Source organism: Arachis stenosperma, chromosome 3, assembly GCF_014773155.1.
Source record: "Arachis stenosperma cultivar V10309 chromosome 3, arast.V10309.gnm1.PFL2, whole genome shotgun sequence".
NCBI lineage: Eukaryota > Viridiplantae > Streptophyta > Magnoliopsida > Fabales > Fabaceae > Arachis > Arachis stenosperma.
Window position 1 is genome coordinate 132,192,530 of NC_080379.1, and position 11,281 is coordinate 132,203,810.

General features: G+C 32.1%; 1 protein-coding gene across 2 annotated transcripts; it reads left to right on the plus strand.

Annotated features, from left to right (window-relative positions):
* The first annotated feature begins 890 nt into the window (after positions 1 to 890).
* On the plus strand, positions 891 to 4,645 carry LOC130965789 (uncharacterized). Of its 2 annotated transcripts, none has more exons than XM_057890548.1 (7): positions 891 to 1,037; positions 1,588 to 1,794; positions 1,908 to 1,981; positions 2,130 to 3,270; positions 3,402 to 3,475; positions 3,614 to 3,737; positions 3,839 to 4,645. In XM_057890548.1, the coding sequence occupies exons 2-7, from the start codon at positions 1,662 to 1,664 to the stop codon at positions 4,456 to 4,458; spliced, it is 2,166 nt and encodes a 721-aa protein (XP_057746531.1). In that variant the 5' UTR covers positions 891 to 1,037; positions 1,588 to 1,661; the 3' UTR covers positions 4,459 to 4,645. The 2 variants fall into 2 exon arrangements, with proteins under 2 accessions (XP_057746531.1, XP_057746532.1); XM_057890549.1 differs by lacking the exon at positions 891 to 1,037 and adding an exon at positions 1,417 to 1,513.
* The last annotated feature ends 6,636 nt before the right edge of the window (positions 4,646 to 11,281 follow it).

Here is an 11,281-nt window from a genome sequence, read left to right on the forward strand (position 1 = left end):
TTATAAGATAAATAAATAGAAATTAAAATATCATAACAAGCTTTGCAGTCATAACAGAATAGCGACGTTATCGCAAAAAAATTCCAACTTCGAAGTAATATATGAGTAGTAATAAGTAATTAATGCGTTACTCCTTTTTTTTTATTTTAAAAAAAATTATAACAAACTTCCATGAGTTTAGATCGTTTAAACTTTAAAGTGAATAGATTGATAAAGTGATAAAAGAGATTAATCGTCATTAAATTTATAATTTTAAATTTAATTATCTTAATTTAAAAGTAATTAATCCTACATTATATTACCTTACTATTTCTCTCATTTTTAAAATAATTTTCTTTTAGTCACCAAAAAAAATAATTTTCTTTTGAGCAGACATTTTAAAAGAACTTAATCTAACTTCTATGCACAAAACACGAAATTCCAATCATAGATGGCTGCGGGGCCAATCTTGATAATTGTGGCAGCCATGGACCAATGATATGATGATCCAAAGTCCGAACAACGAAAATGTCTTATCGAAACTAAAGAGTTCACTCAAAAACATGGAAGAGGGAAGATTCCTTAAAAACGACAACGTTTCCATACATTTTGAGAAACCGCATAGCTGGACTCAACAAATGAACAATGGGCCAACGCAAAAAAGAGTGCGTGAAGATTGAGATGAGAGAAAGGTGAATTTTGAAGGGATGAGAAGAAAGAAGAGTGGGTTTGGATTTAGAAAGAGAGAGGTGGGAATGAAAAAGTTAGCTTGAGTTGAAAGTTTTCTTCTTGCCTAACAAACTGTTTATTTTACAATTTACCAGTCATTGTCACGTTATTAAATGTCCTTATCTTAATATCATTGACTATTTATATATGTATTATTATTATGTAACATTGTACACACATTACACAATTGCACATGTCTTGCTCCTCTGTCCAACAATTCCCTTTCCCTTTTTATCCGTGTCTGTGTTTCACATATTTCCGCATTCAATCTCTTCTTCATTCTGGTGAGGAATTGCATTTTGATACTCTTGTTCTTCTCCAATATCTAGGTACTATCTTTAACTGTCTCTCTCCCTCCCTCCCTCTCTCTCTCTCTCTGAAATATATTATTATATTATTATAATTAAAGTGCATAGTGACTCAATTATTGGACACGGGAGTATAATATAGGAAAACTTTTTGAATCTATCAATACACTAATATTTTAGTCATTTTTAACGGTTGATTTTAATTATAAAAAAATATATATAATTAAAATTAAGGGTTAAAATTTACTGAAATATTAATATTCCGGTATACTTGAAAGCTTTCTGTTAGTATAATATGATTATATGAAGAGAAATTGGCCATGTAGCAAGAGCTATATATGGCTTAATGCAGCTAGCTAGTTTCTCACTTTGTACTTATATCAGCATAGATTTGTAAATTCGTTATGAAAAAATGGAAAACCTATTATCACACTATCAGATGATGCGATCTAGAGAATTCACCTTTACTTAATTTCGGAAAACATGGTGAATTAGTTGTAAGATATAAGTAAAAAAGTTCTGATCGCTTTTGTCAAATGTGGTCTTTGAAACTGATTTCAGTTTTGCGCAGGATTTTCCCATTTCTTATAGTTCGGGTGAAGATCACAGATAGATAATAGTTGGAAATAAGTTTTTCTCTTTGGCATGGAGAGAAGACCATCTCCTCTGGTTGACCAAACATGCACGTCGCGAATGTTCGGAATTTTTAATTTTCTTGGAGGTCATTTCAGCAGAAAATTGGTTTTCAGTGCGAGGCATTTGAGTAGAGATGGCACTGGTAAGAGTTATAATTTGCACATAATTTCATTTTTTAATTTCCTGAAGATGAGGAACTATATGTCTACAACTTTGCTACTCTAAAATCTGGCATTTCTGCTTTTTGTATCTCAGATGCAGGAAACACAAGCAACAGAAGTAGCTCAAGTGAGCTTAGTGCAGTTGATGAAAAGTACCCTCACATTGGTGTAAGTTCTGATCATGCATAAATTGAGGATCCAGCAACTAATTTCATGAAAAATGTTTCATACATCATAAAGTTATGAATTAAGCTTTAGAGTTGCATGTTAATTTATAATTATATTACCACTGATGAAAGAGTTCTTCTGACTACAGGTAAATTCCAGAAGAAGAGATTATGGTTGTAAAAGTGTCAGTTGTGTGGAGAATGCTCAGATGGCGGCAGATCAAGGAAATAAAGTGACAAAGATGACTATTGATCCAAAATTTGTCAATAAAAACTATCTAAGCAAACAAGGTGCAGAATGTCAACCTGATCAACTCTTGGATGCTTTACAGATATTATACTCAAACAAAGAGCTTTTCCTAAAACTTCTACAAGATCCAAACTCTCTGCTGGTGAAACAGATAAGTGGTTTACAGAGTTCTCAAGTTAATAAATATCAAAACAGTAATGGAAGAAAATCTGGAAAGCCAGTTAAATCTTCCTTTGATAGACATGATTCCGGTTCAAATATTGAGCCGGAACTTCCTGAGAAAATAGTGGTTCTGAAACCTACCACAAATAAGGAGAAAAATTCTGCTGCCACTAGATTTGATAGTCCATGGCTGCATTCTCATCGAAGCTTGATTCATAATCCACAAAATGCAAAGTTTTCACATTTTCCACTTGGTCATATAAAGAGGAAGTTGAGATACGTCATGAGAGCAAGGCGAAAAGAACAGAAAACTGATGGAAAGCCTGAAAATGATCCCTGTGGTTGCAAGTCCTTGCAAGATGGCAAAATATTAAAAGAATTGAAAAGTGTGGGAAATTCACTTGAGACTTCCCCTTCAATTTATGAGAAAAGGTTCAAAGATTCTGAATTGTGCATAGGAGAGGAGGATGCTTCGGTTAGCGAAAGTTGCAATAGGATGACAGGTGATGCTTCAGTCAGCCCTTCGGAGCAAAATACACTGAACATGCCTGTTAAAGATAGGAAAAGTCTATCTGTAAGGAGAAAGGAGCATCTTCCTAACTTTGAGTCCATATCAAGCTTGCAAAGGTACTACAATCATGGTTATATCACTGAAGGGATGAGATACTTGGACAACTATCAAATGGACCACAGAACCAAGTTGGGGCTTCAAAAAGAAAGGGCAAATGGTTGTTCCGTTAGATTTTTGGGACATAAAAATGCACCAAGAGATACCATTAAGACATTTAGTGATAAGTTGAAGCCTTTTGGTACTGATATTAGAACCGAAGAGAGTCTTCCTGGAGGTGATCTACATGCACAGTCTGATAATCCTAGAGGTATGCTAAAACTTTTTATTTGAACCTTATTGGCAAATTATATATATATATATATATATGCTTTGAGAAGCTTATAAAATCTTGTTTTGATCCATTTAAGAGAGAAATTAAGATGTGTTCTTCTGAATCAGATGATGGATATAATGACAGTCCAACTCTCAACTCGGATAAAAGTAATTCAACCGGAGAAATTGAGCATTTTCAAGTAAGTTTCTTCTTACGTCTTTGACAATCTCGTTGAAACGACATAGAGATGCTAAGTTCTATCTTCTTACATCTATCAATTATTCACATCTTTTATTTTTCATCCTTAATATGAATATTGAAGTTCGATGTTTATTAGGATTCACATCCAGAGATCCAAATTCTGTCCTTTCCACCCAAAGTTGTTTCATCAAGCCCATTTTCCACTGAAAGAATAGAAGAAAGGACTGAATCTGTTGTTGAGCATTCCACATTACAACCAGGTATTTTTATTTATTTATTTATTTGTCGAGAGATATATTCAACTCTACTTTCTTGTTCTCTCTGTTATCAAAGCCAGTTCATGATTTAGGAATTATTGCAGATGAATATCTGGTACAAGCAGTGCACGAACAAATCGAAGATAACCATTTTGCAGAACTTGTAAGATCCTCCTTAAATGGAACAAACAATCTAGCCTCCTCCAAGGACATGTTGGACTGCTCAAGGGAAATTGTTAAGGTTTTCGGCTTGAAATGGGATGAACTCGTGATGAAGTGCGAATCAGCCGATATGCATGATCCATCCACATTTGATGAACTGAAAGGATCGATGGGTCAACTTTCTTGCAATGCAATCTTGCTTGACTGTGTCATTCAAGCATTCATGGAAGTATATCAGAATTGTGGTTTCCCATTTAACATTGCAAGGAAAAATCCACACTTCCAAGCATATTTTGCAAAGAAAATTCTTGCTCAAGAGATTGCTGAAGTGATTAAATTGCATTTTGTGCCTCATCCATCACAAATAACATTAGACCAGCTGGTTGGAAAGGACTTAGAAAGAAGTGAATCTTGGCTAAATATTCAAGTTGATATAGAACATATTGTGAAAGAAGTGGAGGAAGATGTGCTTGAAGATTTGGTATTGGAAATGGTATCTGAGATGGACATCAGAGACTTGAAAACTTTGCATGAACATCAAACAAAGCATAAAGGAAAATAATGTTAGTTTTTTTTTGGAATAAATCATACATGTGGTGAGTTGCGCATCCTGAGATAGTGAGATATAATTAAACTTGTATAGTATAAAGGACGTTATAATCTTTGCACCATTAGATTTATTCTCGAATTTTATGATTGTACTCTTGTCTAGAAAAATATCTTGAGTCTCAGATGTAATTTAATATATTATATATGAAATTTTTTAGGATAAAATAGAATGTAGATAATCTATTTCAATATCTTATTTTGTATTACTTGTATGTATTTATTTGCGTTTCCAAAATAACACTAGGCTTGAAGTTCCGAAAAAGAAAACGAAGTTATAGAAAGTTTATGAAATTCTCAGCTAAAAAAGAAAGACTTCAACCAAACCCAATTGATAATTTAATCATTACGTTTCAAATAAATTAAGTGCTTATATTTAGTTTGTAATACTTGGTTCATCTTCTAAACATGAGAATGAACCAATGATAATGATAACAGATAGTCTGATACTTGAGATTGATGAAAAGCATACAATTTTCAGCAAAGTAAACCAAAAAAAGCACACCTTCACCTTAAAAATAACCACTTAAATGAAGACATTGCTTCTGTCTTCCGCTGAAGTCCTTCCTCTGATTCTAGCAAGTGTCGAAATCAAATGCTTTAGTTAAAGGAGGATTTGCTTCTAAATTTGGGTTTGGTTTTAATTGTATTAAACCGTATTGAATTAAACCGTTGGTTCAAATTATATGGTCTAAATTTAAAAATATCAATATAATTTTAGATTAATATTTATGCCAATAAATTTACTTGATCTTTTTTTTTCCTTCAATAATAGAAATAGAGAAACTAAAGAATCAGTTATAGTTTATATATCTAAATAGAAATAAATTTAAATAGTTATACTAAAATAAATTTAAAAAGTTAATTTAAATAGTTATACTAAATATGAATTAATTAAATAGTTAATTTAAATTTAAAAAGTTAGACAATTATTTATATTTATAATTAAATTAAATACTTACTAAGTGTTAATAATTACAATTTCATTAGTTATTGAAATATTGTTGTTATAATAAAAATTAGAAATCTAATTTAAAGTTAAGGATGCTATTTCAATTTTAATTTACGTGTTAAGTATAGTTTTCTTTTATTTAAGAGAAAGTATTATTTTATTTAAAATACACTATTTTAATTATAATTAACTGTACAATAGTAATCTGAACTAAATTTAAAACATGAATTGCTAGAAAACATATTATTTAACTTATAATTAATTATAAATTAATGATTTTAATTAAATTTAGAGTATAATTTGATTTAAAATTTTTATTTATATATGTAAATAAATAATAATTAATGATCTGATCAAATAAAAATTTAAGCATAATTTAATTTGAAGTTCATAATCATAACAACAAACTAAAGTCTTAATTAGTTCTTAATATCAAATTCAGAGTATGATATGATGTAATCATCTAGGCTACATTTGGTTTGATTTTGAGAATAAGACAAGACAAGACATTAAAAACAAAACACAAAGGATTGAAATACAAAAATTAGTATCTTTGTATTTTATTTGGTGATGAACTGAATATAAGATAAAACAAATACCGGGATTTTGGGTAGCTAAGTTTGATATTAAAAGTATGTAAGTTGTGTATGTATTAGGTGAGAATTTAGGTTAAGCAAAGATTCAAATTTTAGTTCACTTGGCTATACATATATCCTTACTTTTACCCTTAGTCCCATTACAACTTTGAAAAGTTCTCATGGTATTTGCATATGCACATTAAATATTTGCTGATTGGTTAGATGAAGAACAAACTTTAGAAAGCATAATTAGGATGGAATTGAGTGGATTAACCCTAAATACTTTGAGCGATTAGAGTGCATATGCACATCCGGTGAGGGTTCAATTACTCAATTCCATATTCCATATTTGATCATTACTTATCTTGCAAGTTTATAAATTCGTTTGAATAATTCAATTCAATTATGAATTTGATTTTGTTATAATTATTTTGGCCCTTGATTGTGCATACATGTTTTTTTGAAAATTTGATTTACTTTGACTACATATATGCTTATATATAAATAGATAGTAATTAGAATAGTTATATGCATATAGATAGTTTGCATGTAGATAGTACTTGCATTGAATAAATGTTATATCTATTTCTTGTATCTTTCTTGGTTTAACATGAGGACATGCTTGGTTTAAATGTGGGGAGGTTGATAAACCTCAATTTTGTGGTTTATCTTGTGTTGAATTTAGTGAATTTTATCAAATTTTCTCACATTTATTCAATAAAATTGCATGGTTTTGTGAATTTCTCCTAAATTGTACTTAAGAGTGAAAACATATTTTTTAGGTCTTTAATTTGCTAAATTTAATTCTCTTTAATTCTATTTGATGCCTTGATGTGTTTGTTTAGTGATTTCAGGCTTAGAAGGCAAAGATTGGATTGAAGAAGTGAAGAAAAAGTATGCAAAATGGAGAATTCATGAAGAAAAGAGGATTTGGTGGAAATCATGGGCATGCATACGCATGCCTCACGCGTATGCGTGAGGAAGGAAATTTGCCAGGCCATGCATATGCGTGATCCACGTGTACACGTGACCTCATTAAAGGAATACGTTGTGGCGATTTTTGGACTTACTGGAGCCCAATCCAACTCATTTCTAAAGCTATTAGAGGTCAAATTCAAGAAGGATAAGGGGGGGAGGGGGATAGCAATTAGGTTTGGTTAAAAACATGTTTAGGTTAGTTTTAGAGAGAGAAGCTTCCTCTTCTCTCTAGAAATTAGGGTTCTTAGTTTAAGTTTCTCTTTAATTTCACTCTTTAATTCTTGTTTTAGTGTAGTTTCATTTATATTTTCATGTTCTAATGTCTTTAGTCTCTTAGTTTCTTTTGTTAATCTCTTATTTATGCTATTTTAGTTTTATGAACACTCTTATTACTTTTAATTTAATTTAATGCAATTTGTTGTTTTGATGTTATTAATGTTTATTTGAGTTGTTATTATTATTTACTTTCCTTTGGTAGTAGTAGATTTTATTATTTTTGTAATTTAATATGCTTTTCTTTTATTATACACCAAGTGTTTGATAAAATACTTGGCTTAGTTTTAGAGTAGATTTTGAGCATTCTTGACTTAAAAAGAGAAATTAGGCAATCTTGAGTCACTAATACCCAATTTAGATTGGTGATCTAGAGTGATTAGTTAATCTTGTTTTCATTGATGCTACTTATGGATTGGGGTTAACTAGACATATTTAACTTTCTTCCGATTCGAAAATAACGTAATAGGTTTAGTTCTTGATAATTATTGTATTATGATTAATGACTAGGATAGAAAACCTTAATTCTCAATCCTTGCCATGAATGCCTCTTTAGTATTTGTCATCTTAGTTGTTTGATTTATTTTATCGTCATTTAAATTTCTTGCCATTTAATTTTTTGTCTTATCATTAACCTATCCCGTGAAACTCATAACCAATAATTAAACACTCGATTGCAATTTTTAAGGAGAACGATCCGAGAGTAATACTTTTGATTATTTTTATTAGGTTAAACTTATAACAACCAAAATTAAACTTTGATTAAGAGTTATTTGTCAGTTTAAATCTATACTTTGATGAAATTATTTTGTGTAAAAATTCTAAACCGACAGTAACCTTACATCACAGTACTCATTTGTATCATGATGTAATTAAATATTGAAGCGGTCCAATGAGTAAATAGTTAAACTTATAATTTATTTAAACTCTATATATACCAATAAAAGACCACCCTATGACATTGTGATATGTACACGATGTAATGGCTATTACCATTCAACAAACCAAGTGTCCATCATATGAATATCCTTGTATACAATGACAGCCCTAATTCATGTTCTTATCTTATCTGAATCTGGCTTTGAATATTATATATTTGTGTTTTGTTGATTTTTAGCAAATTGATAATGGTTCGATTTTAATGATTTGAAAGCGAAACTAACTTCTCTTTTGCATATATCAGTTTTCTATAAGTACATCAAATGCGCTCGAATTAGACGAGTATTAAAACAGAAAATAAGTTCAAAAAGTGCAAGAATAAAAGAAGTGTAAAACAAAGGATTCGAAAAGTAAAATTGTCTGAAATCGAAAAGGTTTGCATTGAAATTTAAAGAAAGCGATAAAGATGCCTTCGATTGGACCAAAGGACTTTAGTCATGAAAATTAAAGGTACTGAAATGTAAATTGAACATGAAAATTAAACAATGCTTGAAACATAAATTTGCTTGAAAGATAAAGTTTTTGCAAGAATTGTAAATGAAATGTAAAGACAGTGGAAGAAGCCCTATAGAAATCAAACTCGAACGCAGACATAGGAATTCACTGGGATATGAGTGTGTGATGAGCGGATAATTTATACGCTTTCTGGCATTGTTTTTAGGTAGTTTTTAGTAAGTTCAAGCTACTTTTAGGGATATTTTCATTAGTTTTTATGTTAAATTCACATTTCTGGACTTTACTATGAGTTTTTGTGTTTTTCTATAATTTTAGGTAAATTCTGGCTGAAATTGAGAGACTTGAGCAAAACTCTGAAAAAGGCTGACAAAAGGACTGCTGATGCTGTTGGATTCTGACCTCCCTGTATTCGAAATTTTCTGGAGCTACAGAACTCCAAATGGCGATCTCTCAATGGCGTTAGAAAGTAGACGTCCAGAGCTTTCCAGCAATATATAATAGTCCATACTTTATTCGGGAATTGACGACGTAAAGTGGCGCTCAACGCCAAGTACATGCTGCTGTCTGGAGTCAAACGCCAGAAACACGTCACAACCCGGAGTTGAACGCCAGAAACACGCTATAACTCGGCGTTCAACTCCAATAAATACCTCAGCTCGTGGATAGATCAAGCTCAGCCCAAACATACACCAAGTGGGCCCCGAAAGTGGATTTATGCATCAAATACTTACTCATGTAAACCCTAGTAGCTAGTTTAGTATAAATAAGACTTTTTACTAATGTATTAGTCGTCTTTTGACCACGTTTCATCTTTGGTCTCAGTTTTGTTTTATTCTTCATCTTAAGAGACTATTGATCACGTTTTAGGGGGCTGGCCATTCGGCCATGCCTGAACCTTTCACTTATGTATTTTCAACGGTGGAGTTTCTACACACCATAGATTAAGGGTGTGGAGCTCTGCTATACCTCAAGTTTCAATACAATTACTATTATTTTCTATTCAATTCTCTTTTATTCTTATTCCAAGATATTCATTGCATTTCAACTTGATGAATGTGATGATCCGTGACACTCATCATCATTCTCACCTATGAACGCGCGTGACTGACAACCACTTCCGTTCTACTTTAGGCTGGGCGCATATCTCTTAGATTCTCCAACAGAATCTTTGTGGTATAAGCTAGATAGATGGCGGCATTCATGGGGATCCGGAAAGTCTAACCTTGTCTGTGGTATTCCGAGTAGGATTCCGGGAATCCGGAAAGTCTAACCTTGTCTGTGGTATTCCGAGTAGGATTCCGGTATTGAATGACTGTGATGAGCTTCAAACTCCTGAAGGCTGGGCGTTAGTGACAGACGTAAAAGAATCAAGGGATTCTATTCCAACCTGATTGAGAACTGACAGATGATTAGCCGTGCTGTGACAGAGCATAGGATCATTTTCACTGAGAGGATGGGATGTAGCCATCGACAAAGGTGATGCCTCCAGACGATTAGCCATGCAGTGACAGCGCATAGGACCATTTTCCCGAGAGGATGAAAAGTAGCCATTGACGACTGTGATGCCCTACATACAGCTTGCCATGGAAAGGAGTAAGAAGGATTGGATGAAAGCAATAGAAAAACAGAGATTCGAAAGGATTCTAGCATCTCCACACGCCTATCTGAAATCCCCACCATTAATTTACATAAGTATTTCTATCCTATTTTATTTTCTATTTATTATTAATTTTCGAAATCCATAACCATTTAATCTGCCTAACTGAGATTTACAAGGTGACCATAGCTTGCTTCATACCAACAATCTCTGTGGGATCGACCCTTACTCAGGTAAGGTATTACTTGGACGACCCAGTACACTTGCTGGTTAGTTGAACGGAGTTGTGAGATTCTCTAACACTGCCTGTAACTCTTTTGGTCCAACAACAACACTAAGCTATTGGTGCCATTACCAGGGATTATTAAGATCCCAATTCATCATACCATGATCTCTTTGGGGTATTCTTGATAGAGCCAATATTTAAATTTCATACAAGTACAAAGAGACCAACTTTGAGGATCACAATTTCGTCCACCAAGTTTTTGGCGCCGTTGCCTGGGATTGTTCGAGTATGGACAACTGACGGTTCATCTTGTTGCTCAGATTAGGTAATTTTCTTTTCAAAAACTTTTGCAAAATTTTTCTTTTTCTTTTTCATTTTTCCAAAAATATTTTCGAAAAAAATTAATAAAAATACAAAAAAATTAGAAAGTCATAAAAACCAAAAATATTTTGTGCTCTTGTTTGAGTCTTGAGTCAACTTTTAAGTTTGGTGTCAATTGCATGCTTTAAAAATTTTCTTGCATTTTTTTTTTCGAAAATTCATATTTTCATGGTGTTCTTCATGATCTTCAAGTTGTTCTTGACAAGTCTTCTTGTTTGATCTTGATGATTTCTTGTTTTGTGTTGTTTGTTGTTTTTCATATGCATTTTTCGTTTGTTAGAGTCCATGCATTAAAGATTTCTAAGTTTGGTGTCTTACATGTTTTCTTTGCATCAAAAATTTTTCAAAATTATGTTCTTGATGTTCATCATGATCTTCAAAGTGTTCTTGGTGTTCATC

What these genes read in the sequence shown, in the direction of transcription:
- LOC130965789 (XM_057890548.1), top strand. Translation starts at nt 1,662, where the DNA reads ATGGAGAGAAGACCATCTCCTCTGGTTGACCAAACATGCACGTCGCGA. An exon ending in ACAGTCTGATAATCCTAGAG is followed by an intron (nt 3,271 to 3,401) that starts GTATGCTAAAAC and finishes CTTCTGAATCAG; the next exon opens with ATGATGGATATAATGACAGT. An exon ending in GAGAAATTGAGCATTTTCAA is followed by an intron (nt 3,476 to 3,613) that starts GTAAGTTTCTTC and finishes GATGTTTATTAG; the next exon opens with GATTCACATCCAGAGATCCA.